This window comes from Notechis scutatus, chromosome 10 (genome assembly GCF_049901735.1).
Source record: "Notechis scutatus isolate UNSWTSFEM ecotype Mainland chromosome 10, rNotScu1.2, whole genome shotgun sequence".
NCBI lineage: Eukaryota > Metazoa > Chordata > Lepidosauria > Squamata > Elapidae > Notechis > Notechis scutatus.
The window spans coordinates 12814062-12839379 of NC_142018.1; the positions used below are offsets into that span (position 1 = coordinate 12814062).

The 25318-nt window shown below is 45.4% G+C and overlaps 1 protein-coding gene across 1 annotated transcript; it reads right to left on the reverse strand.

Annotated features, from left to right (window-relative positions):
* Positions 1-1198: 1198 nt before the first annotated feature.
* AIFM1 (apoptosis inducing factor mitochondria associated 1) lies at positions 1199-24164 on the reverse strand. Its single transcript, XM_087972374.1, has 17 exons — positions 24003-24164; positions 20563-20702; positions 19711-19801; positions 18526-18555; positions 15705-15823; positions 15479-15609; positions 13216-13306; positions 12114-12198; positions 11773-11849; positions 11270-11378; positions 9540-9647; positions 8079-8167; positions 6724-6864; positions 5994-6136; positions 4553-4677; positions 2626-2822; positions 1199-1456 (listed from the first exon to the last, which is right to left on the reverse strand). The coding sequence occupies exons 1-17, from the start codon at positions 24073-24075 to the stop codon at positions 1385-1387; spliced, it is 1821 nt and encodes a 606-aa protein (XP_087828500.1). The 5' UTR covers positions 24076-24164; the 3' UTR covers positions 1199-1384.
* Positions 24165-25318: the final 1154 nt, after the last annotated feature.

The window sequence follows — 25318 nt, forward strand, 5'->3', positions numbered from 1 at the left end:
GTAGCAGGTCCTTCCGAGGGACCATGTTGAATTTTGCTCTGTTTCTCAGAGAAGGGCGGAAGGGGGAATAAGTCGAAGGCAGCAGGAAAGTTGGTCCAGGAAACGGGACCGGTATCTACGCGCCTCCAGCTTTTTCTCAGGCAGCCTAAAGCCGTCACCGCCTTTTGTGCCTGCCATTCCCGCCAGCCAAATCAAAAAGTGGAAGGGAATTGCAGTTAAAAGCAGCTGGGAGCTCCTGTTTTTAAGAGCAGCCTTTTAACTCTTTTGTTCCCTGCCTTGCTCTTCGGCGCTGTCTGCTCCACAAAAGTGGCCGGGTTCCAAGCCGTGACGGGAGAACCGTTTCAGCCGCGCCAGAGCAGCCTCAGCTGCGGATGTGCCGTTTTTAAAAGACACCTCTTTGTGTTTCTAAGAATCCAGACGTGCCAGTCGGTGGGATTTACAGGGTCCTGGCTCTTTTTAAAATGTAAATATTAAGGGGACTGGTTGCAGGAGGAGCCTCAGGCCTGAGGAGGGGACTTCACTCCATTAAAGCATTAGCCTTCTTTGGGTCTTGACAGGTATGACACACAAAAGAGGCAAGGAGGGGTTGTTTCCAGGCCACTCAGCCTATTCAAATGGGATGTACTCAGCAGGAAACCAAAGAAGTTGCTCCAGCCTAGCTTACTCCCTCAGCATATCAAAGGGTTGCTCCAGCACCCAAACTGGTTTGTGGACTCAGCCTGGCTGAGGAATTCTGGGATCTGAAATCCACAAGTCTTAAAAAGTTGCCAAGGTCAGAGGCCTCCTGCCCAAGGCCACAGGAAGGAGAGTTTGCCCTTGTGATCGTACGTGACTTAACAGAAATTTTCCCCAAGGTGTTTTTTCCCCCAAGAGGCAACTGGACTTTCTGATTTTTCTTTTGAAGGTGTTTCACTTCTCATCCAAGAAGCTTCTTCAGCTCTGGCTGGATGGTGGGAAATAGAAGGTTTTATATTCTTTGCAGACAGCTGGTCATTTGCATCCTTTTAAGAGAGTCACTGAGACGACTCTGAGAACACAGACAAACCTCCAAGTAGCCCAGGGGTTGGGATCTTACCGATTCGGTCCGGTTCTATAGAACCAGTCGCTCCGAAGAGCAGCTGTGAACCGCTGCCCCACTTAATATGCCCCCCCCCCCCAATTAAGAGCAGAGAAGGGAGTAGGCCAAGGCCGGCTGGGCCTTCATCATAGCAAAGTTAAATCTCATTTAATTCACGGTGCAGGAAAAGAAAAACGGGGCCGGGAATCTCATATTCACATTTGCCCCCGAGTGGCAGGAAGACACAAACGGAGAGGATTGTACAAGGCTGCGCCCGTCTCTGTCACTCCACTTGCAAAATGCAACCCAGACTGCCCCACCCAGCGTTCATTCTTCATGGATGTTAAAAAGTTTGGCAACTTCGTTCAGGTCAGCGTGTTCCTCCCCATCCTTGATGATCTGCAAGAGAAAAAGGAAGCATTTTTTTCAGTAAAAGGCCCTTGGGGCAGGCCTCTCTCTTTCTGTTGGATCTACTCGTGCCTTGCCTAACAGAAGCCCACTTAAAAAGCTGGACGAATCTCTGGCTATTGGCTCCTTTATCCAGGAAGGGCAAGAAAGGAAAGAAGAAACACACGGCACTTCGCTGTAGCTCACTCATCCTTCATTATTCTGCATTTTAGAAGAGTTTTATGTTTGCCTGCTTCTCCGAAGTAGCCTTACCCGTAGATCCTTAGTTGCTGATGAATAGTGAGTAAGGGCAGAAGAAGTAGGGGGGAAAAAAGAATTAACCCAATCCATAATTATAAGGTCAAAAGATTTGGATGTTACAAGGTGGAAGAGGAATCCCTCACTGCTGGAGGACTATTTAGATTTCTATTAAAATCACTGCACACTTTCTGTAAACCCAGCTGCCAACATCTGTATTTCCCACTGCCAGCCCATCACAAGATTCAGCAAATACTCCACTCTCCCTCCCTCCTTCATCATCCTCGTCTCTATATGCTGGAGCTGAATCTCAAGGCTCTCTCTTTAGCCTATTATATGCTCCTTTCAAATAAGGGAAGTAAGAAATTTTGACCAAACTCCATCCTGAGGACGAGATATTTTCTAGTAGAGTCATATCTGATTCTTTTCTTTCTCTGGGCACAATGAGAATATTTCTGGGGGGGGGGGGGAAACTCCGCATTGGTGACAGGAAGGGCATCTGGCCGGTAAACACTCCGCTCCATTCACTTGCCCAGACTCCACCCTGCAAGGGATTATGGGGTCATTAAATGAGGACATCTGATTCTTGGTGACTGCATGGACTAGTCCCTTAAGTTTCCTCGGCAAGGTTTTTCCAGAAGTGGTTTGTCATTGGCTCTTTCCTAGGGCGAAGGGAAAGAAACTGGCCCAAGGTCACCCAGCTAATTTTGCGCTCGAGGCAGGACTAGATCTCACCATCTTGCGGTTTTCTACCCTGAGGCCTTAACTGTTACATACATACACACGTGTAACCTGTGTAAATCGACGTGCTACAGAATTCCAAATCAGAGTAAACTGAACCCATCAAGGCTCCTTCCTCCAACCCAGTTGATTCCGTGCATGCCCCCTACGCCCCCTCCTGGAGAAGAGTTGCCCAAGCTGACCTTCCGAGCGATCGGCATCCGGTTGAAGATGTTCCACAGGACAATTCCTACCACCACTTTATCCCGGAGATAGAAAATGACGCCTTTCCCATAATCCTCTCCCGGCTGTGGAGCTTGCGGAGTGGAAACGGAGGCTGCGGAGACCTTGAGTTCCGAGGCTTCCAGTTCGGTTTCGCTCTCTGAACGGATTCCAGTTCCTAGATGAACATCGGCCAAACACAAACTGGATCAACAATTGCCCCCACCCCACCCACCCCCGAGATGTTGGGCCCCTTCCTTCTCCCATCACACCAGGGAGGCCCCATGCTTTCAAAAGACAGGCACTTCCATTTCCACTGGGTAGGCATGAGTAGCTTGTTCAGCCCTCGAAAGGAAGAGGCTACTTCCTCAGAGCACACTAGGCCCTAAAGCAGGGGTCTCCAACCTTGGCAGCTTTAAGACTTGTGGACTTCAACTCCCAGAATTCCTCAGCCAGCTTTGCTGGCTGAGGAATTCTGGGAGTTGAAGTCCACAAGTCTTAAAGCTGCCAAGGTTGGAGACCCCTGCCCTAAAGTTAACCACATTATGGTGGCGCAGTGGTTAGAGTGCAGTACTGCAGGCTACTTCTTGCCGCTTGCCAGCTGCCTGCAATTTGGCTGTTCGAATCTCACCAGGCTCAAGCTTGACTCAGCCTTCCATCCTTCCAAGGTGAGTTAAATGAGGACCTGGCTTTTGGGGGGCAAGATGCTAACTCTATAAACCACTTAGAGAGGGCTGTAAAGCACTGTGAAGCAGTATATAAGTCTTAAGAGCTATTGCTATTGTCCGTCCTTCCTTCCTTCCTTCCTTCCCTTCCTTTCCTCCGTCCTTCCCTCCTTCCTTTCCTTCCTCCCTCCCTCCCTCCCTCCTTCCTTCCTTCCTTCCTTCCTTCCTTCCTTCCCTTCCCTTCCTTTCTTCCCAGTGCTTAGAATGCTGTATTGCGTCTGCCCACTGCCAGGAGTTCGATCTTGACTGTCTCAAGGTTGACTCGGCCTTCCATCCCTCCAAGGTGGGTAAAATGAGGACCCAGATTGTGTTGGGGGCGATAGGCTGACTGTAAACCACTTAGAAAAAAGGGTTGTAAAGCACCACGAAGCTGTATAGAAGTCTTAAGTGCGATTGCTATTACACTGACACACTGGAGCATTGAAGTCTGTTAAGGGCTTTGGAAGGAATATCTACTGAGAATGTTTGAGATATTTGGATATACTCAAGTCTGGAGATAAGAAAACCAGGGGGTGACAGCAATGTTGGAGTATATTAAAGGTCAAATAAGAAATCATAATGTGGGAGGAGGAGTGGCAAAACCTGGGGGTGGAGTTAAAAAAAGGACTCTGCCTAGAATCTCTATGTAGTCATAAGCAAATTAAGTCCAACCTCCCCTTGAATTCTACTGACCCTTATCTAACTCCAAGCAGGTGCTGACGGTTAGTTGAGAAGATTCCACTGCATAGGCACAAGTAGCAATAAATCAGTTTAACTGGACCTTCAACCTGCGGATCTGGCTTTTTGTGCCTCACAAATGGCAAAAAATTGTTCACGGTAGCTTCAAAAGATAGGACCAAAAAGAAAAAGGCAGCAGAAGTTGGCCTGGAGACCAGGATAAAATTCCTCATGGTGAAAAAAACTGCCACAATGGAACAGATTACTTTAGGGGGATGGTAGCCCCTCTGCTGGGGGTGTTTCAACAGAAGTTGGAGGCCCACCTGCCTGCAATGCACAGACAGGAGAGGCTGAACTCATGACTGATGAGGTCACTCCCAAATCCTTACATTCTAGGATTTGGAACTATGGGTCATGCAAGGAGGAAGGCTTACACAAATAATAAAACCACAGTATGGCCTGCCCAGGTAACCTAGCGGTCCACACGATGGAAAACAACCCCTCTAGAATAATTCAGACTGTTAACCTGATTCCTCTGTGGCAGATTTTGGAGTGTCCTTTGCTGTCCCTTTAGCAAACACCCCCACGGTGGGCAAGCCGCTGTCCACAAGGCCAATAGCTTCGTATCCAACATCTGGGCCTAGGTCGCTCCTAAAATGAAGCCAGGAGAGCACACAATATCGGGATTAGTTTAGAAAGGAATGATGAAATCCTGGGAATCTTGCTATTGACATAAAGGGATCTCTCTCACTCTCTCTTTTTTTTTTTTTTTTTTTTGAACCTTTGGACTTAAAATGAACCTACGCTGGAACATCGTTCTCTTTTGGTGCCACGAAAGAACAAATCCTTCTGCAGACACAAATCATACTCAAAATATTGTTTTACTGACAGAAAGCCATTGGGGACCAAACTCCAGATCACTGACAAGCGAGCCGTTCCTTTTAAAGTATAATGAAGTTGATTACATATAATTAATACGATGCCTTTGGTATGTTTAGCATTTCTCCTTTCTGCCAGGTCACAAATGACAGCTCGGTAGCAATTTTAGGAAGGATTTGCAAGGGCGTTCTGCAGCCACGGACTGAATTCACCCCCTGCATGCCTTCACCCAAGGCAGATCCACAGGGAGCAGAGATACTCGGAAACAAAACTGACAAGGACGCACTTAGGACAGCCTCTGGAATTCTTTCCAGCCTTTTAACAGCTGCGGCCAGAGGTGGTCTGCATTTTATTCCGTGCTGCCTGTGTGTGCATTGGGAAGCACAAGGTGGGCTACACACCCTGGGTACAGGAGGGTGGGTGGCATCAGCAAACTTGTGAGCTGCTGCCCAGCTGCCTCCCCAGTGTGTAAAGAAACCACTGGTGATTTTTTTTTCCTGGAATTATTTTGCTGCAGTCCTTGGCTGGATTCAGGCCTCTTTCAGTCCCTATTTTTTGTAGCTTCTCTCTGCCATTATTAGTTCCCTCTCCATGGAGTATTCCCCTGCCGCCAGGCATCAGGTAAAGGAGACTGGGCGTGGCTAGTCTAGGGAGGAAAAGGACCAGGGGAGGCAGGAGAGCAGTCTTCCAATATTTGAGGGTCTGCCACAGAGAGGAGGAAGGGGTCAAACTCTTTTCCAAAGTGCCAGAAGGCCAAACAAGGAATAATGGATGGAAACTGAACAAGGAGAGATTCAACCTGGAAATAAGGAGGAATTTTCTGACAGTGAGAAGCAATCAACCCATGGAACAGAGTTGCCTTCAGAAGTTGTGGGAGCTTCATCACTTGAGACTTTCAAGAAGAGAGTGGACTCCCAACTGTCAGAAATGGTGTGTAGGGTCTCCTGCTTGGGCGGGGGGTTGGACTAGATGACCTACAAGGTCCCTTCCAACTCTGTTAATCCGTAACCTGTAATCTAATTTCCCCTTTTGCACTGTTTTTCTCAACAGTCCTTGGACTGAAAGAAGGAAAAGGAATGAAAAGTTACCAAAACATGGACTGGTGCCAATACGGCTTTGATGCTCCCGTCATGTTTTCTCCCGCCAGCCTTCCGCTCACAACCGCGTGATCGTGGTGCTCCACTCGCCTCCGGCCCAACTTAATGTCATAAAAACACGCAGCATCTCCTGCCTGTATAACAAAACGAGGAAGGTGAGAGAGATAAGGTGCATTTTCACCCTCGCCTTTCAGTTGGCTGGGATGGCTTCACTTTGGGATTATTTTTTGGCTTGTTTGTAGGGGGGACAAATAGGAAAGGAGCACTTGATTTACAATAGATCCTTCGGTGACCGTTCAAAGCTAACAACGGCACTGGGGAAAAAAAGGAACCTGCACGCATGTTTTTCACACTTACGACCGTTTGCAGCATCCCTGCGGCCACAAGTTCAGCCGCTTGGCCACTGACTCCTATTTATGACGGTTGCATTGTCCTGGGGTCAGCAACTTCTGACAACGGGGAAGCCAGATTCGCTTAAGAACCGTGTTACTAACTCAACAGCTGCAGTGATTGACTTGACAACTTTGGCAAGAAACGTTGTAAAATGGGGCAAAACTCACTTAACGACTTCCTTAGCAACAGAAATTTCAGGCTCTGTTGGGTCGTAAGTCGAGGACTATTTGAAGCTTGATGGTGGGATTTGAGAAGCTCCTTCTCAGATCTCATGGCTGATCTACATGTTGGATTCTTTGTGGGTCTTTGTGAGGTCATCCAGACTTACCACCCAGATATTGGAGCGGGCCTGTAGCTCAGCGTTCACTCTAAAGCCCCCAAAGTCGGAATCGACTTCCAAGCCGGACGACTTTGCCAGCTCCACGTTGGGCTCCAAGCCCACAGCTGCCACAATGTGATCCGTCTCCACCTGAGCGGAAGGAAAAAGCAGACACAACTGTTTGCACTGCGCATTTCAACGGGGATTTTAGGATACAAAGAGAGCCAAAGGGCCATCTCTGTGAACCTGGATTGATTGGCTGGCGGGTGGGGGTGAACGGGCGCTGGGAGAGCTGCGCACTGACAGGAAAAGCCACCCTGCCGGCTTCTTTGAAGCAGTTTCTTCCTGGGCTGGTGGAGGAGCGAGAGAGCGACTGAGAGAGGAACGAGGCGGAGGAAACCAAGCCGCTGAGCCGGAGAGCAGGACAGGCTTTGGTTGCTTCCTCCCTCCCTTCTTTCATTTGTGTCCTTGATCCCTGATCCCAGCAGCATTCACCAAGGCGAAGAAAGCCGCCATTTTATTTTATATTTTCTTTGCGGCCCGGTGCAAAGTGATCCACTTCTAGGGCATGCAGGGAGGAACAGAGAAGGAAACAACTTGGCTTGCGAGAGAGGAAGTGGCCATGATCCCCCTCATTGGTTGCAACTGGGGAGAATAGTATATAAGAGAGACGGTTAAAACACAGCATTGCCAGAAGCAAAGCATGTTTTATTTTGGGCTGAAGTTATCTTGGTTGGCATCCTTCCAACAGACTGTGCCTTGTAATTACTTATCCTAGTCCGTTGTGGAAATTCCTTCATTGTAGTTTGTTTTGGTTTTTTATTTCACCTCTATCCGCTCATTGAGTTCGGACTGTACTGCTTTCTTTTGAAGACTATTTTTGAATAAGTTTTATCTCCAGCTGAGAATTATTTGAACAGTGGGGCCAAGTTGGAGGCATTAAAGGACATTTATTTATGCTTTGGATTTTGTTACATTTGTGTTACACTCTGGGTCATCACACCCCCTCTGGGAAACTCCACAAATTTTGCAGTAAATGGAATTCACAGGCATCTAACCCTAGATGTCTATGCAGATCCTCAGCCACCCAGGTCACAGTTGCCCCAAAGGTGCTTTTTTTTCTTTTTCAAGAGGCAAAACTGGACTTTCCGGTTTTTTTCTTTGAAGACGTTTCGCTTCTCATCCGAGCAGCTCCGAAGAATGAGCTGAAGAAGCTTCTTTCGATGAGAAGCGAAACGTCTTCCACAAAAAAAAAAACCAGAAAGTCCAGTTTTGCCTCTTGAAAAAAAAAAAAAATAAAAAAAAGCACCTTTGGGACAATCTAACCCTGGAGAAATACGCAAGCGTTGTTTTGCATTACTCACTTTCCTCCCATCCTTCAACTCTATGAGCAGCCGATCCCCGGCTAAAGATACCGACTTCACCACGGCGTTGGGAATCACGTCGACCCCCTCTGAAAAGAGAAAGGCGGAAGAAGCTGCGTCTTTAGGATGAGGGGAAGCATCGGGCTGACATCACTGACAACTACAGCCTTGCTACAAGGAGAAACGGGGAGGCTTTGCGCTCTCCTGCTAGCAGGCAGACACTCATGGCAGCAAAGCTCAAGTGTCCGGCTGTACCCAGCTCCTCCTAAGAAGACCAAAACGAAGATGGTCGGCCTAACTCGCCCTTCATTTATGCAACCAGCCATCAAGAGACATGTCGGCAGCTTAGCCAATACGTATCTGCTTAGAAAAGAATAGTCAATCGTTCTTTTCCAGGAGCAAAACTTATTTTGTCAATCTTTGAGAGATGGCAAGACCATAGCCATGGTGCGTTCATGACTGTTGTGGCTCACTGGCAGCCGGTGCGGACGGCTGAGGTAACGGACAGCGAGGACGAAAGGGAACAAGTCAGGGAGTCCGGCGAGGACTTGGACGGGGGTCCTGTGTCCGATGCGAGGATGGGGCCAGGACTATCTGAGAGTGGTGTGCTACCTTCAGAGCCGTTGGGAGTCTGGCAGCAGAGAAGCAGGAGGAGGCCCCAGGGAGCCTGTTCCCAGTGCGTGTGAGAGCAGCTGGAGCAGAAGGGGCGACTCGGGAGTAAGGCTGGGAGGGGATTGCCCCTCCCATAAGGGATAAAAGTCAGACCTCAAGGATGACATCTTTGCAGGAAGCAAAGAAGTTCATTAGATTCTGATTCCTCATCGCAGCCCTGTGGACTCTGGTTTGTCTTTGCTGGAACTTCTGACAGTTTATCTGCTAATTAAGTGGACGTCTGTTTCTCGGCAGCCTTTTACAACCCCTGAAAGGCCTGCTCTTATCTCGGGCGATTGTGTTTAATGAGTTTTTGGCTGGGAAGGCAAATAATTCCCAACGTCACATTTAAAAAGGTTTGCTTTTACACACAGCTTGTGTTTTCTTAATTGGAACGAAGCCTTGGTCAGAACAATGACATCAATGTGGGCAGAGCCCAACTTTTAGGCTTGGCATCTCGGTGCAGTGATTATTTCCCTTAGAAAACATTAAGCTGTCTGTGCCAAGGAAACACAGAATGTATTTTACACACAGCCTTGTGGTTTATACTAGAGTGGACTGGTGCGGTGGCCTAGAGGTGGAGCTCTCGCCTCACAATCAGGAGACTGTGAGTTCGATCCTAGGTACAGGAGGGTATTTCTCTCTCGGGGCACAATGAGAATATCTCTACTGAATATAACTTCGCATTGGTGACAGGAAAGGCATCCGGCCAGTAAACACTCAGCTCCATTCAGTTGCCCAGACTCCACCCCCTAAGCCTCCAGCAGCACTAGGAACAGTGGTGGAAAAGAAAGCAATTGGCAGTCTCACCTTGCTTAACTTTGTTGGTGGTCCAGTTGCTCAGGTATTCAGGAAGGACTCTGCCCATATTGCCATTCTCTGGGAACATTTGGATGACCTCAAGGCCCTTCGACTGCGCTGCAAAGGGAAGGGCAGAGATTAGGTTGCCTACTTGGTTTTTTTCTGGGAGTGATTCGTTCAGTCTGGAATTTGGGCATCGGGGGGGTTTCTGTGGGCCCTGCAAACGTGTCTCTTTTACCACATGGCCATGAACAGCTTCACTCCCGTTTTCTTACTAGGCAGAAAGTAACCAGGAAAAAGCCCTTCTGCCTGTGGGTGCCTAGACTGAATTATACCATTTGAAGACATCTGGAGGATGCTTGACATGCTTTGGCAGAAAAGGTGCAGACAATATGCCTATTTTTTTTTTTTACTTTATTGCTGAGCCTTTGTTTTGGCTTTGTTGTTGCGTTTTTCTTTCCTCTCATTTGATTTGACGCAGCTATAGTGTCTTTTTTTTTTCTTGTCTGCTTATTGCTAGCTGCCTCGAAGTGAAAAAAAAAAAACCTGAAGATCAAGTGCAAATATTTAAACACATGGACAATACACACACACACACTAAATGAAGACCAGGCACAAGGCCAATGAGCAGCAACACCAATGAATCTGGGCTGAATGGTTTGGAAACAGAGGGTTTATAAAGCCAGCCAGCTACCAGAGGGTATTGCTGTTTCTTTGGCATCCAAGAAAACTAATGTGCCAGGCTGCAATAAAAATAAAATAATTTGGTTTATTTCGCTGGGTTAATACCCGAGTACCAAAAATACACGGGAGTAGGAATTCAGTATCTGAAGAAATGCCACGTTGTGTCAGGTAATTTTTTAAAACGTCTAGAACTAAGCCAAAATTCAGGAGAGAGAAAATCAAAAGGCACAGCACACAGGGCAGCATTGTAAAATTCTTGGACATGGTAAAAGTGCCCCGATGACAATGGGTATCACTGTTACATATTTCATCCATAATCGTGTAGTTTCAATGGTCAGGTCGCGATATTTCGTGACTTTTTTCCAGTTCTTTTCCAGATTTTTATTATTAATTATATACATTATTCAGTAAACATGAAATGCAGTCAACTGAACATTTAAAAATATATCACGAATATTATTAACTGGCACTGATGGGTTGCTGCCAGCATCCTAGGTATCAACCAAGTATTTTCTTAAAATATACGATGTTCCGAGTAGCGCAGTATTTTGCTGTTCTGGTTGTTGTTGTTGTTGTTGTTGTTATTATTACTGGTTAATCTTTAGTGAGATTCACAGCCTTTGGGGCTGGTTGCTAGCTCAACATCTTGAGTCCTAACCAAGGACCTAGGAACTGTTCAGGTAGCGTCGGAGGATATAGGCTGTTCCAAGTAGGGTGGTTTTTTGCAGAATCAGGGTATTCAACTCTGATAAATTCAGGATTTCCAAATAGCGAGGTAGCCCTTTAGGTATTGCCCCAAGGGCTCCAATCACAATTGGAATAACACATGATATTATTATTATTATTATTATTATTATTATTATTATTATTGATAGGTCATAGAAAACAAGAAGAGCTGTCTTCATTAAGATAATAGATGTTCTTAGTGATATATGCGTTGAAATTTCGTAAGGAAAACAAGGATTTAGATACATTTGAAGTTACTGGTTCCAATACCTTAATTAAAAAAACATAAGAGCCACTTACAGCTGCTCTTTCTGGGTGGCCACACTCACCTTTTCGCCCCAAAGCACAGGCCAACTCACTCCCTAGGAAACCACCACCAATAATGGTGATTGATTTGACTTCTCTGGAAATTTTCTCTAGTGAACGGAAATCCTCAATCTGCAATGAAATTGTGCGAGTTTGTATTAGTTTTTCTTTTTCATCATCAGGTTTAATAAAATTCCTATCTCTCTCTTTTTTTTTTTTTAAAGTCAGACCAGAAACATGCCACGGGACAGGTGAAAGAAACAAATCTGCCTTCTTAGACCCACTGAGATCTCTGAAAAATCTGCTCCTTATCCCAAGTTTTGGTTGAACATTTCATAGAATAGCTGTAGTGTATTTTTTTTTCTCTTTCTGCTCATGGAAATACAGAGACCAGCCAAGTAACATACAAATGAAATAGAATCAATGAAATTTTAATGCATTTTTAAAAAATAAATAAATCTAAAACTCTGCTCATTGCACACTTTTCAAATTAAGAGGTAGAGGAGCCCAACCTTCCTCAGATTACCTTCCTGAAGAGCGTGAGCCTCTTTTGCACCTCTTGACCTCCCCTCTCAAGCACAGGAAGGCTCCTTGGAGAACCACCTAAGGAGAGAAGGTAGAATAAGCTCACATGAGGACTTCAGGTCAAAGCTCTTCAGGCCATCACCCAAGAGGGTCTGTAGCCAACGGCAGTGAAACCAATACACAACGATGTCATCCCGCCGATGTAACTACAGACAGTCTTCGCCTTACGATCCATTCAGGATGTTTCAAAGTGATGACGGTTTCCGGAAAAGTGACTTCCGTCTCCAAGTTATGCCCCTCGCAAACCCCCATGATCATAAAGTCAACCTAGCAGGCCCTCACCTGTAGCAATTAAGCATTTGTCGTAGGCAATCTGCAGGCCATTGTCAAGTTTCACCGTGTTGCCTCGGACATCCATGTGGACCACCTGCAAGTCAAACAAGGTTGCTTTTTCTCTGTGTTCAGAATGATTCTTCACATCTCTGGAGCAGAAACAGAGCTCATCCCTAGTTTGGTTTGGGTTTAGTTTTAGTTTACTTGTCATTGCACCTCATTCAACGAAATTAAATACCATCTTCGGTGTACATTATGACTATGAAAATAAACACAAACACACATCCTTCGCATTCTGTACAACTGAACTGAAAACCCCTGATACTGCATTAGTGTTGCCCTATACAGCATAATTCAGTAGAGTTACTGCCCTGGGATAGAAGCTGTTTTTCAGCCTATTTGTCCTTGCTTTTATTATTCTGTACCATCTGCCAGATGGTAACAATTCAAAAAAAGGGTTCCCAGGGTGAGATGGATCTTTGAGGATGTTTTAAACTTTCTTAAGTCAGCGGGAGCTATGAAGCTCTTCCAAAGAGGGGAGAGGGCAACCCAGGATCTTCTGGACATTAACCCTCTAGAGCGCTTTCCTATTTGCCCCTATGCAATTGGCAAACCATACAGAGGTGCAGGATTAAGATATTCTCTATGGTGCAGAGGTAGAAGGTCACCATCAGACTGGTAACCGGGACTGGTCCAAGAAATCTAGGCATCCGAGCCAAAGCTATAAAGAGCATCGACCCCACCTCTGTCAAAAAGTGTATGCGGGCAAAGTTGCACTCACGCACAGCTGTAACGGAACTGGGTTAGCTTTTATCTGAAAGTCTTGGGTGAACTCAGCTACTGAGATTTATACAGAATAGTTCATGGTTCAGCGCTGGGCCACCGCGGCTCGCTCAAGGAATTTTGGTTTTGTGCCATCTGTGCTCCTTTTCACCAAACCAGAACAATTGTCCTAGAAGAGTCGTGTTACTAGGGATGGCCAGGAAGTATTTATGTTTCGAATTTATGGTACACTTTGAATGTTTTGGCTGCCCTTGCCTGCAGAAAGAAAAATGAACGGGACAGAGTAAAAATGGGCTGCAAACCAAGGTCTGATCCTTGTTCCACTCACCTTCCTTCCGCTGAGGACGGCTACGCCACCATTCTCTACAAACATCAGGTCGCGAGGGGATATGTAGAAAGAAGGGGGCTGAAAGTACACGCTGCAGGGAGAAGAGAAGAAGTGTTGCAATGATGAGGCAGTCGAGGTGTTTGACCATGATCAAATGAATCATGATGACTTTATTGGAGTCTAGTCTTGTATTTATACACATTTCTAGTAATCCTCTAACATTGGTTAACTTTGGTTGTTGATCAGCCTTGGTTACTGTCTAGCATAGTAATTAACACAATTTAATTATCTCTAGTTAAAGTCTAACACGTTTACTTCCTCTCTCTAATCCTTCTTTGCATTAGTGATTTTGTTTGTCTGCGTTGGATTTGCTTTTGTCCTTATCTGAGGTTTGCCATCAAGATAATGACCTTCCTGCAATTACAACTCTACAAAGAAGGAAGGTGAGTTAAGAGGAAGAAAACGAAGACTTTGTGAGGAAGTGCCAGGATTTATTTATTTTTTTCTGTGAAGCAGAGGAGTACTTCTCGAGACGCAGCCATGGCTTCTCTGTGGGTTCTCTGTGGGTTCCTGGATAAAGGCTTTAAACTTGGGCATCCCACAACTACTGTGGCAGTCCTCCACTAACAACAACTGAATGCAAATTATCCATTGCTAAGTAAGACAGCTAAGGAGTTTTTGTCCCATTTTACAACTTTTCCTGCTGTTCTGGCTGGCGGAGCTGGCAGCAGAGTCAGACAGTAATGAGGAGGTTGGGGAGGAACCTGGGCCATTCCTGGAGGCTGAGGAAGGCTCAGATGAGGGCTCTGCATCAGAGGCAGAGGTGGGGCCAGGGCAGGCTGGCAGTCATCAGCTGCCTTCAGGCTCGGACAGCAGTGAGGCAGGGGAGCTTCTGGAACCGGTTCCCAGCCTGCGCATGCGCAGAGCTGCCAAAAGGAAGGAACAATTAAGAACTCCGGCCACAGGTGGACGATGAATGGCCCCTTCCTATCAGGATTAAAAAAAGGAGAGAAAGGGGAGGGGCCTTTTGCAGGAAACAATTCGTTCGTTCCAGCCTCATGAAGATCTGACTGTGTAACCTAGAGACTGTGCACCCAGCCCTTCCCTGTCAGCACTAAGCGTGGAAATATTTACCGGGCAGCTTTCCAAGTTAGATAAGGTCTGAGCTAATAATTATACCTTTGCAAGACTGTTTGCCAGGCCGTTGGCTGAATGTGAATGCAATAAATTCACATTCATTTAATAAAAAGAAGCTTTGCCGGGACTCAGAGTTGGCTTAGTGCTTTTTGGGGAGGCCTAGGACAAAACACCTGCATGGTTGTTACGTGAATCTGGCTTCCGCATCGACTTTGCTTGTCAGAAGGTCACAAAAGGGGATCACATGACCCTGGGACGGCACAACCATTCATAAATAGGAGTCAGATGCCAAGTGTCTGGATTTGGATCACACTGGTGTCATGCCCCTGTCAGAGTCTAAATCTGAGGAGGAAGATGAGCAGCTGACAGGAAGTGCAAGTGTGGCTCTATTGGCTGTGGAGGAAACTGGGCAAGGGCAAAGTCCAGCTGGACAGAGCAGGGGAGAGGTAGAACAAGGGAGTTCAGAGGAAGACCCAGGCCCAACCCCTCTTCATCCTAGGACACGCAGAGAGGAACGGAGAAGAGAGCAACGTGAGTTGCATGGCTTATGGGGGAGGAAAGGGCCCTGATTCCCTTCATAAGGCACACCTGGGAATGAGTTTTTATAAGAACTGAATGTTGACTGCGGCAGCTGCTGGGAGCAAACATGAGTTTATCTTGTGTTGACTTTGGTTATCTGCGTTCCTGGCATCCTCCCAACAGTGTTGAGTTATTGCCATGCCTTTCACATCTGGAATTCTTGCTCCTGCCCTGCCAAACTAATTGCCTCATTTTGCCTTGATTGGACTTATAGTTACAGCTTTTGTTGACCACGTTTTGGACTTAATTCTCTGCAGCCAAAGGCTGTTCCTGGGAGAGTTTTTCTCTAGCCCAGAAGGTAATCAGGACATTGGGGGCAAAGTTGGAGCTAATAAAGGGATTCCTACCGATTATCTGACTTGGGTTGCCTTTGTGCCACACCCTTTGGGTCATCACACATGACTGTGGAGATACTGCAATGGTCATACGTGTGAAAAATGATCATATTCACTTTTCCCGTAACTTCGGTCACTAAACAAATGGTTATAAGTCGAGGACTGCCTCTATCATTTCGGATTGAAAGGGGAGGGAAAAGCCCAGAGCCCACCTCCGCTCCTTGCCATTCCATTGCTTGAACCGCAGAGTTTCCGTCACATCCGCATCTTCCGAAAACCAAAGCTCCTTGGAGAGAGGAGGGCGCATGTAGGGAAGCTCAGGGTCTTCAGACACAATTAACACCTGGGGGGTGGGAACACAGGAACACACAACATTCAACACCTCAACAGGCCCCAGAAAAAGCCGCCAAGTAAGAGTGAGACATTCGGGGTGCTTACACGAGCTGCAGGATCTCGAGCCCGGATGGATCTGGCAGCAGCAAATGCGGTGGTGCCTCCCCCGATCAGCAGGAAAGGAACGTGGGGCGGGACTTCTGGACGAGGACCTGCCGGTGCAGCTGCATGAAGTAATAAAAATATCATGAACAAAACTTAGTTCCGAAGGAAGGGAGGAAGGAAGGAGGGAGGAAGGAGGAGGGAGGGAGGGAGGGAGAAAGAAAAAGAAAAGGGAGGGAGGGAGGGGGGGAAAAAGAGAAAGGAAGGAAGGAAGAAGAAAGAAAGAGGGAGGGAGGAAGAAAGAGGGAGAGAAAGAGAAAAAGAAAGAGAAAGGAAGGAAGGAAGGAAGGAGGGAGGGAGGGAGAAAGAAAAAGAAAGGGAGGGAGGGACGGAGGGGGAAAAAGAGAAAGAAAGAGAAAGGAAGGAAGGAAGAAGAAAGAAAGAGGGAGGGAGAGAGAGAGAAAGGGAGAGAGAAAGAGAAACAGGAAGGAAGGAAGGAAGGAAGGAAGGAAGGAAGGAAGGAAGGAAAGAAAGAAAGAAAGAAAGAAAGAAAGAAAGAAAGAAAGAAAGAAAGAAAGAAAGAAAGAAAGAAAGAAAGAAAGCAAGCTGAAATGCAGGAGTTCTTAGCCTTATTCTCGTCTTCCTGCTACCTGTGAATTCCTTTTTCGGAAGCAGCTACAGTTGCTTTTGTTTTGAGGACCCCTTAGTGTTCTTGAGGTTGGTTTTTTTTTTCCACTTACCCAAACTAGGCAACTTCATCAGTGCAAACCCTCCTCCCTTCTAGCACTGTTGAGGTAACCTAGTTTGGGTTAAGGAACCGTCTGCAAGAAAACCACCAAGGACCCCTCCTCTCAACCCTGAGCTACAAATATTCTCCTTTAATGCTCTGGTTCTCCCTGCATCAAGAACCGCATCCCTAAGTCCACCTGCATTGCACACACATTTTTTTAGGGTCTTTTGCAATCCGAGGGAAAGAACAAGTATTGCAACAGATTTGGGTTGGCAACTAAACCTGATTTCAGCACTTCCTGGAGAACGATCCAGCACAACACTGGCAACCTTTTGCAGGCAGGTTGGATCCCCGGGGTGTCCTAGCAGGGCTCGGAAAAAGCTTTGCAAAAAGCAAAATCTGTTGCGCTGCCACAAGAGAAGCACGGACAACTTTTAAGAGTCTGGAGTTGCCCTCGAGTGTGAGGAGCAAAACAGAACAAGGCCAGGACCAATAATCCCCTGACCCCAGTATCAAGTTTAAACTCAATTCAAATTTATGGTCCATCAACATTAAAATGTAGTAGAGCTGGTCCTCGACTTGCAACAGTTCATTTAGTGACCAAAGTTACAACGGCACTGAAACAAAGTGAACTTACGACCGTTTTTTACATTTATGACCGCCACTGCAGCCTCCCCACATGGTCAAGTGATTTATAACGGGATGCTTGACAACTGACTCATATTTATGATGGTTAGGGTATCTAGGGGTCATGTGAGGAAAGTCAATGGGGAAGCCAGATTCACTTAACGACTGTTTCCCGAACTTAACAACAGCAGGGATTCGCTTAACAAGGGCAGCAAGAAGTTGTAAAAAAAAAAACGGGGCAGAACTCTTTCACAAATTTCTCGCTTAGTAACAGACATTTTGGGCTCAATTGTGGTCATACGTCGAGGTCTACCTGTGAATGCTTAAATTAACAGACCTCACTTCAACAGACTTTGGACGCAAAGAATGAAATGTGTGGCTAGACATCTCTGAAATAATGGGAAGAGTTCATTCAGCTGAGACTTCTGCTTCCTGGGTCAGTGGCATGACCGGCCACTGAGTAATTGGCCAACAACAGTGGCAAAACCCAGGTTAAGATGAGAGGCAGGCAGGCAGGCAAGTGGCTCAACATATATGCACAAAATATGTAATGCAATATGCACAAAACTGCAGTCGGACTTTCTCCATGTCTACAAAAATGCCCTTGGATTTAACCGACATTGGACAAAGAGAATCTCTTCCCTTCAAATAGTTCATTAAAACAGTGATTTATCCGAGGGAGGGAGGGGGAGGGAGGAGAGAGGGAGAGAGGGGAGAGGGAGAGGGAGAGGAGAGAGAGAGAGAGAGAGAGAGAGAGAGAGAGAGAGAGAGAGAGATGGATGTGTGCGCTGGGTCTGACAAGGGAGGAACCAACCACAAAAGATAAGCCTCCTTTGACTAACATGACTGAAACAAAAAAGTTAAAATTACAGATGGGAGGTGGTTGGAAGGGCCTTGTAAGGGCTAAATTGATTAATAATATAAAAAGGCAGAGATCTCTGTAATGGTAACTTAATACTCTGACGATGTCAGCAAAGGCTGACGAAAGCTTAGTAGTAAATGTAATTTTTAGTTCCAGAGATCGCAGGATGTCTGTTTCATATAGACACACACATACGTACATATTCAGTCATAAGGGTATGATTCTATCTTTTGATGACATTCTCACAGTTTATTAACAACTTTTAAAGGGACTCTGAAGGAATCAAAGCCAAGTCTTGTGGATCAATTTATATGATCTACAGTTAAGCTACGAGGGCCAATGGTCTTGTGCAGTATTAAGCATTTCCCAAGTTCCCCAAAGGGTCCAAAGTCGACCAAAATGATCAGCTATCAACTCTGCAGAAGCAAAATGTAATAATCCCCAGTTGCACTAGTTTTTTATGTCCGCTTTTGCTGTGTGACTCTTCACTGGAGTGGAAAAAGAATTGTTTTGTTGTCGCCAGGTGTTATAGGAGGAAAAGGCTAAATTTAAGTGGGGTTGGTGGTGGGACAAACCATATCTTGCTTTTAAGAACTCTTGCTTACCTTTAGTGCCTTGGGAGGAAGAATCTCCTTCTAAAAAGAAAGAAGATAAAGAGTCTGGCAGGATATCAAGTACAGGACCACAGGGTACAATTTTATGTCACAGAACATGCAATGTGCTTGTTATTTACAGTTGTCTGGTGCAGCTAATAAGTGCTGAGTCCTAATATGGTGGTAGTTTATTTCATTTCCCTTCCTGACATGAAGTTTCTCTCCGCTAGTTTCCTTCATTCCATGAGCCTCCCAGAGTCGCTCGGTAGTGAGATGGGTGACATAGAAATTTAATAAATAATGGGAAATCAGTCTCGATGACTGCATTGAGATGAACTGCACCACCATGTCCGAAACTTTTGTCTCGTATTCTTTCTCGGGCTGCGAGTAAATACAGTGTCCACGTCTTCAATATTTTTCTAGTCCTCTTTTATTTTGATGGCTTGCAGGTTGACTTTGCCCACTGCTAGGAGTTCGATTCTCACCAGCTCAAGGTTGACTCAGCTTTCAAACCTTCTGAGGTTGATAAAATCAGGACCCAGATTGTTGGGGCAATATGCTGACTCTGTAAAGTGCTTAGAGAGGGCTGTAAAGCACTGTAAAGTGGTTTATGTCTAGGTGCTATCTTCCTTCCTTCCTTCCTTCCTTCCTTCCTTCCTTCCCTTCCTTCCTTCCTTCCTTCCTTCCTTCCTTCCTTCCTTCCTTCCTTCCTCTTCCTTCCTCCCTCCCTCCCAGTGGTTAGAATGCAGGATTGCAGGTTAATTCTATCCACTGCCATCAGTTCAAATCTCACCAGGCTCAAGAGTGATTCTGCCTCCCATCCTTCCGAGGTGGGTAAAATGAGGACCCAGGTACTTGGGGATAATATGCTGACTGTAAACCACTTAGAGAGGGCTGTAAAGCACTGTAAAGTGGTATATAAGTCTCAGGGCTATTGCTATTGTTGCTGTGTTTACTATTTAAGAGTAGTAATGTTGTCTTCAAAAAGTTGTCATCTCTGATCTTCCAGTTGGTCTAATCAGAGTCTATTGCTCCAATTTCTGAACCTATGTTTATGGACAACTAAGGCTACCTTAGATTCCCATGGAAATTTTGTGCGTCCTCAAGTGCTAAAAACCCACTTCAAATTCTCCCTTTCAAACAGAAAACCTACAGAACCTAGCTATAAAAGCCAATCTGCTACAACTTGGCTCCTACCTGAAAGGGATTTCATCTGGCTAGCCATGCGCTCGTTCCTCTCTGCACGGTCTACATCTCGTTGTCGAGCCCTCTTCAAAATCACGTAGGCCTGTAGAACGAAAAGGGCACGTTTTTCACAACCCTACAGGGGCACAGGGGGAGCACCATTCCCCCACTCACACAACTTTGCATTTTGCTATAGCTCAGCTTACTATTCCAGTGGCTAGAGCAGCAGCTGGGAAGCCTTTCCTAAAACTGTTGTTGAAGCTGAGAGCTTCTTTCGTGAATAGCTAAATTGGACATCAGTTAACTATTGATTTGCAGGACCCAGGTCCATAAAACCAGAATCAAAAAAGTTTTGTGGAAGTGAAGAAATTCATGCTGTGATCTTAGGACACAGTGAGTGGTTGAGACGGTGAGAGGCACTTAGTTCATCTCTGTTTCAAGGCCACTGAGCCAGCGCTGTCCGAAGACATTTCCACATTCATGTGGACAGCATGATGTCATGGAGTAGTGTTACCTTCCCACCAAAGTGATACCTGTTTATCTACTTGCGCTTGCATGCTTTCGAACTGCTAGAATGGCAGGAGCTGAGGTGAAGATGGGAGCTTACCCTGTCACATGGCACTTGGGTCTCGAACCTGGGCTGCCGGATTTCCAGCTGACATGCCCAGCATCTTAACCACTGAGCCACCGCTCTGCCCATTTGGGATATGGCAGCAGAATTATGTTTTCCCCTAATCATCCCAATTTCTGTCCTCAATATTTTTAACTTCAGGGGGGAAAAAACCATGGGATGCCAGAATACAGGCTAGGAGGGCCACCTTGTTAGATTGGGTTCCTTTTTTCGGTCATCCAGGGTCTACTTACATAGAACGCATTTCCAATTGCGAAGATGCCCAACGCCACGGAGGTATAGAGTGTTTTGTTGTGCTTCCATGAATAATTTGAGGTCGTCATTTGCCTGCAGGGCTGTCTTTCTGAGGGAATCTTCCATCGCTGGAAGAGGCCTGGAACCACAATTTATTAGGAAGATTGTCAGTGATGCACTTTCATAAACCATGGATGAAAAGAAGGCCAACCCTCCCACAAGAAGGCTTTCCTCCCATGACAACCAGTTGACTGGCCAAAGATGACAGTGATTGACATCACAACATCCAGCAAGCTGGCTGCGGAATACTAGGAGTTGAAGTCCACAAGTCTTAAAGTAGTGGACACCCCTTAAAGTTGGTCTCAAACATTGGCTCACACGACATAGCCCTCTTCTCAGAAACAGATGGTCAGAATAGAACTCATCCATCCATTTTTGTTCTCTTCTGATTAATTTGACCATCTATTAAGTCATTAAATATCTTATGAAACAGATGGTCTCATGCCAGAGGGCCAAGATTGCTTAAGCTACAGTTCCCAGGGTGCCATGTTCAAGTGGGAACATGCCACAGCAAGACCTCAGGTTCATGCTCTCTCCCCCTTATCTTTCACATGGTTAGAGTTTACAATGTTTATCTTAACTGGTCTATTATGCTAAATTAAAAACAGAAAAAAGAACTTTAATTCTTTTGGGTTGCCTGCAAGAGGCAAAGGAATGTGCACTAGGTGTGTTAAACAACTGTTCAAGGCAATGCATGATAATCTCCGATCCAAGTTCACAGTTCTAATGAAATAGAATTTAGACAGGAGAGGCTTTTGATTCTCTTGTTAATTATTTTAATGTGGCTTCTTTAATAGTGTCTTAAATGCCACATTTCACCCATTTCTTGCTGAATAACAATTATGACTTAGTAGTTTATAATAAAGTAACAACTTTATTATAAATTGTTCCATATAAGACATGGAGGGCAAATAATTGAAATAAGATCAGGATAATTTTATATGCAATAATTAAGTTTTATCCATTTCTTTCTCAATTGGTGACATTTGGCAGACACATTGATCTGGGAGAAAATAGTTCTAACCTGTAAAATCTAAACACCCATAGACAGACCGCACTTGTGCAACACTATGCACTGAGACTTAATTCAAGAAGCCCAGTATAACCAAGGAGAACAAGCATTGATAGAATGCAGGAAGTCCTCAACTTATGACCACAATTGACCTCAAAATTTATGTTGTTAAGTGAGGAATTTGCTAAAGTGAGTTTTGCCCCGTTTTATGAATTTTCTATTTTTGTTAAACGAATCACTGCAGTTCTTAAATTAGCAACATGGTTGTTAAGTGAACCCAGTTTCCCCATTGACTTTGCCCGTCAGGTCGCAAAAGGGGATCACGTGACCTCGGGACACTCTAACGGTCATAAATGTGAGTCCATTGTCAAGCGTGTGAATGTAAATCAGGTGACCGTGGGAATGCTGCAACGGTCCTAAGTGTGAAAAACGGCCCTAAGTCACTTTTTTTCCAGTGCTATTGTGACTTCGGTCACAACAAATGAACTGTTGTAAGTCAAGGATCACATGTATACAACTCACGAATACCAATGAAAGCCTTTGAGGAATAAGCCAAGTTTCCAAAAAAAAAAAAAAACTGCAATGACAGACAGCTTCATTGTCTCTTTACAAGCCCTGTTCTGAAACTTTGGGGAAAGTTTGGGCTTCTCTGCAGTGGAAAAGTGGCATTTTGCAAAGACAAGGCAGAGGAAAAACTGGAAGTTTTTTTCCCTTTTGTTTGTTTAAGAAACCCACTGATTTCTATCCCAAAGGTGCTTTTCTAAAAGGCGAGCAGGCTTTTTCTCCTTGAAAGCATTTTGCTTCTCTTCCAAGAAGCTTCTTTAGTTCAACTAGAACGTCACAGAGCTGAAAAGCTTCTTGGTTTACTTTACTTGTCATTGCACCTCGTACAACGAAAATAAATGCCATCTTCAGTGTACATTATAACTATAAAAATAAAACACAAACACACCTCCTTCGCATTCTGTACAATTGAATTGAAAACCCCTGATATTGCATTAATATTGCACTGTACAGTAAAATTCAATACAGCTGCATGTGAAGTTCTAGTTGAACTAAAGAAACTTCTTGGAGGAGAAGCAGAAATGTTTTCAAGGAGGAAAAAAAAACCAAAGAAAGACCATTTGCCTTTCAGAGAAGCACTTTTTGGGACTGAAATCCATGGTAAACTAAAGCGAAACTAACTAAACTAAATTAAACTATAAACTAAACTATAAACTAAACTCAACTAAACTATAAACTAAACTATAAACTAAACTATAAACTAAACTATAAATTAAACTATAAACTAAACTATAAACTAAACTAAACTCAACTAAACTATAAACTAAACTATAAACTAAACTATAAACTAAACTATAAAGTAAACTCAACTAAACTAGAAACTAAACTAGAAACTAAACTAAACTATAAACTAAACTATAAATTAAACTATAAACTAAACTATAAAGTAAACTCAACTAAACTAGAAACTAAACTAAACTAGAAACTAAACTATAAATTAAACTATAAAGTAAACTCAACTAAACTAGAAACTAAACTATAAATTAAACTATAAACTAAACTATAAAGTAAACTCAACTAAACTAGAAACTAAACTAGAAACTAAACTAGAAACTAAACTAAACTATAAATTAAACTAGAAACTAAACTAGAAACTCAACTCAACTAAAGAAGCTTCTTTAGCTCTTGGAGGAGAAGCCAAAACGTTTCCAAAGGGGAGAGGGGAACCCAAAGAAAGTCCAGTTGCCATTTGGAAAAACACCTTTGGCGGACCACCATGTCCTGGGTGATTGACAACCTGGGTGATTGACAACCTCCATAGAGATTTAGCCATGCATTTCTGCCTGGGCGATTCTAGCAAACAGCCCAGCTTCAGGGCAAAGCCAGATCGGGAGATTCACCTGATATTCCTCCCCAACCACCCCACTCCCCACCAGGTCATGCAAGGAGGCTCCTCCAACCTGGCGCCCTTTGGGGCTGCTCAATTCCCCCCCCCCCCACCTCTCCGGCCCAAAGCAGCTTCCTCCCCTCGAGCAGAAGCTGCACCCATTTCCTTCCTATGCCTGTCAGAACGACCTTGGCCCGTTCAGCGGGTCCTGCGGAACTCGCGGCCACTGGATTTCCCTCGGGAGGGGGGGTTGTACCTGCGGGGCGAGGGAGGGAGGGGGCTTTGAGGAGCAAATGAGGGGCCACTTAAAGAAGGGGGGGCGGCAAGAGACAGACCCCAGCCCACCCTACCCCCGATGAGCCCCACTGAGGGGAGGGCAGGATGAGGGGAGCGGGTGTAAGGGGAGGGGGTTTCCACGGGTTCTGCACCCCTCCGTCCGACCCGCCGCCACCGCTCCCAGCGAAAGCTCCTCTCACCTGGCCCCGCCACAAAACACGACCTCCGCCCGAGGCCCTGAGCCGCTCGCGCGGCTAGACGGTAGCGGAACATGACGACCTGCGGGGCGCGGACGGGACTCCCGGTCACCGTCCCTTATGGAAGAACCGTGTTTCCCCCCCCCCTCCTTTCTGCGCAGGCGCGCCGATGCCTGCCCTTGCGCGCGCTCGACGCCATGCTGGAAAGCCGGACCCAGCCCGCCTTTCTAGGCATTCGTACTCTATGCCTGTGGGGAGGTGGGGGGAAGTGAGTGGGGAAGGGGGCGTGGCTGGCTTCGGGCTACAGCCGGGTTTTGTAATTCTAGAAATGTGAAGACTGGGCGGAGGTAGATAGATTGACATTAAAAATAAAGGACAAAGAAGACCCAGAATATTACTTAACATGGAATAGGTTTTACGAGAGGTTAGAGAGGAGAGGTGGAAATTAAATGAAGATTATTGCTACTATGAACTGAATATAAAGATGGTTTATAACAGAGGTCTTGCTGGCTGGAGAATTCTGGGAGTTGAAGTCCACAAGCCTTAAACTTGCCAAGTTTGGAGACCTCTGGTTTATAATGATAAATATGTCAGTATAAATAAGTTAATATAAAGAGCTAATATAAATAAATGTAGTTGAAACTATTCTGTTACACGATTGCAATTGGTATTAGCCTCTATATTAATACATCTTTTTGTTCTTTCTTTGCTTTTCTGCAAATGATATGCCCTGACAATACACCCTATTCAAAATATTTATTGAATAAAAAATAAATGATACGCACTGCATTGGGGAGAGAGCCGGAGGGAGGGTTGTGCAGATCCACGCACAGGGTCTCTGGGAGCAGCCTCTTCTTCTGCGTGAATGGACCTGCCCCACATCTCTAACTCAATCAGCACCAGCTGGGCTGCAAGGGAGGAGGGCTGGTACTGGTCTTTGTGCATCAGGGTCCAAGGTGTTTTTTTTGCAGCCCCCCGTGTCATTTTGCAAGCAAGGGGTTGGATAGAAACTCCTGGGTGAAGCTTGGATCGAGGTAGAGGAAGCTTTTAGGGAATCTCTGCTTGCTTTCACCAGTGTAAGCGTGTGGGGGTGGGGGTTAGGGGATTTGCAAAAATAGCATCTTTTCTAACCAGGAATGCAAAAGATCTGCTGGAGAAGCCAGCCTTTCCTTCTCCTTGGTCCACTTGGTGGAATGGAATGGAATGGAATAGAAAATATGGAATAGAATGGAATGGAATGGAATGGAATGGAATGGAATAGAATAGAATAGAATAGAATAGAATAGAATAGAATAGAATAGAATAGAATAGAATAGAAT

Bases quoted from the DNA above. Each gene is read 5' to 3' on its own strand.
- AIFM1 (XM_087972374.1), bottom strand. From the start codon at position 24,075: ATGTTCCGCTACCGTCTAGCCGCGCGAGCGGCTCAGGGCCTCGGGCGG. The intron at 19,802-20,562 runs GTAAGTAGACCC...TTCGTTCTACAG, and splicing joins CAATTGGAAATGCGTTCTAT to GCCTACGTGATTTTGAAGAG. The intron at 11,379-11,772 runs GTAATCTGAGGA...ATTTCATTGCAG, and splicing joins GGCTCACGCTCTTCAGGAAG to ATTGAGGATTTCCGTTCACT.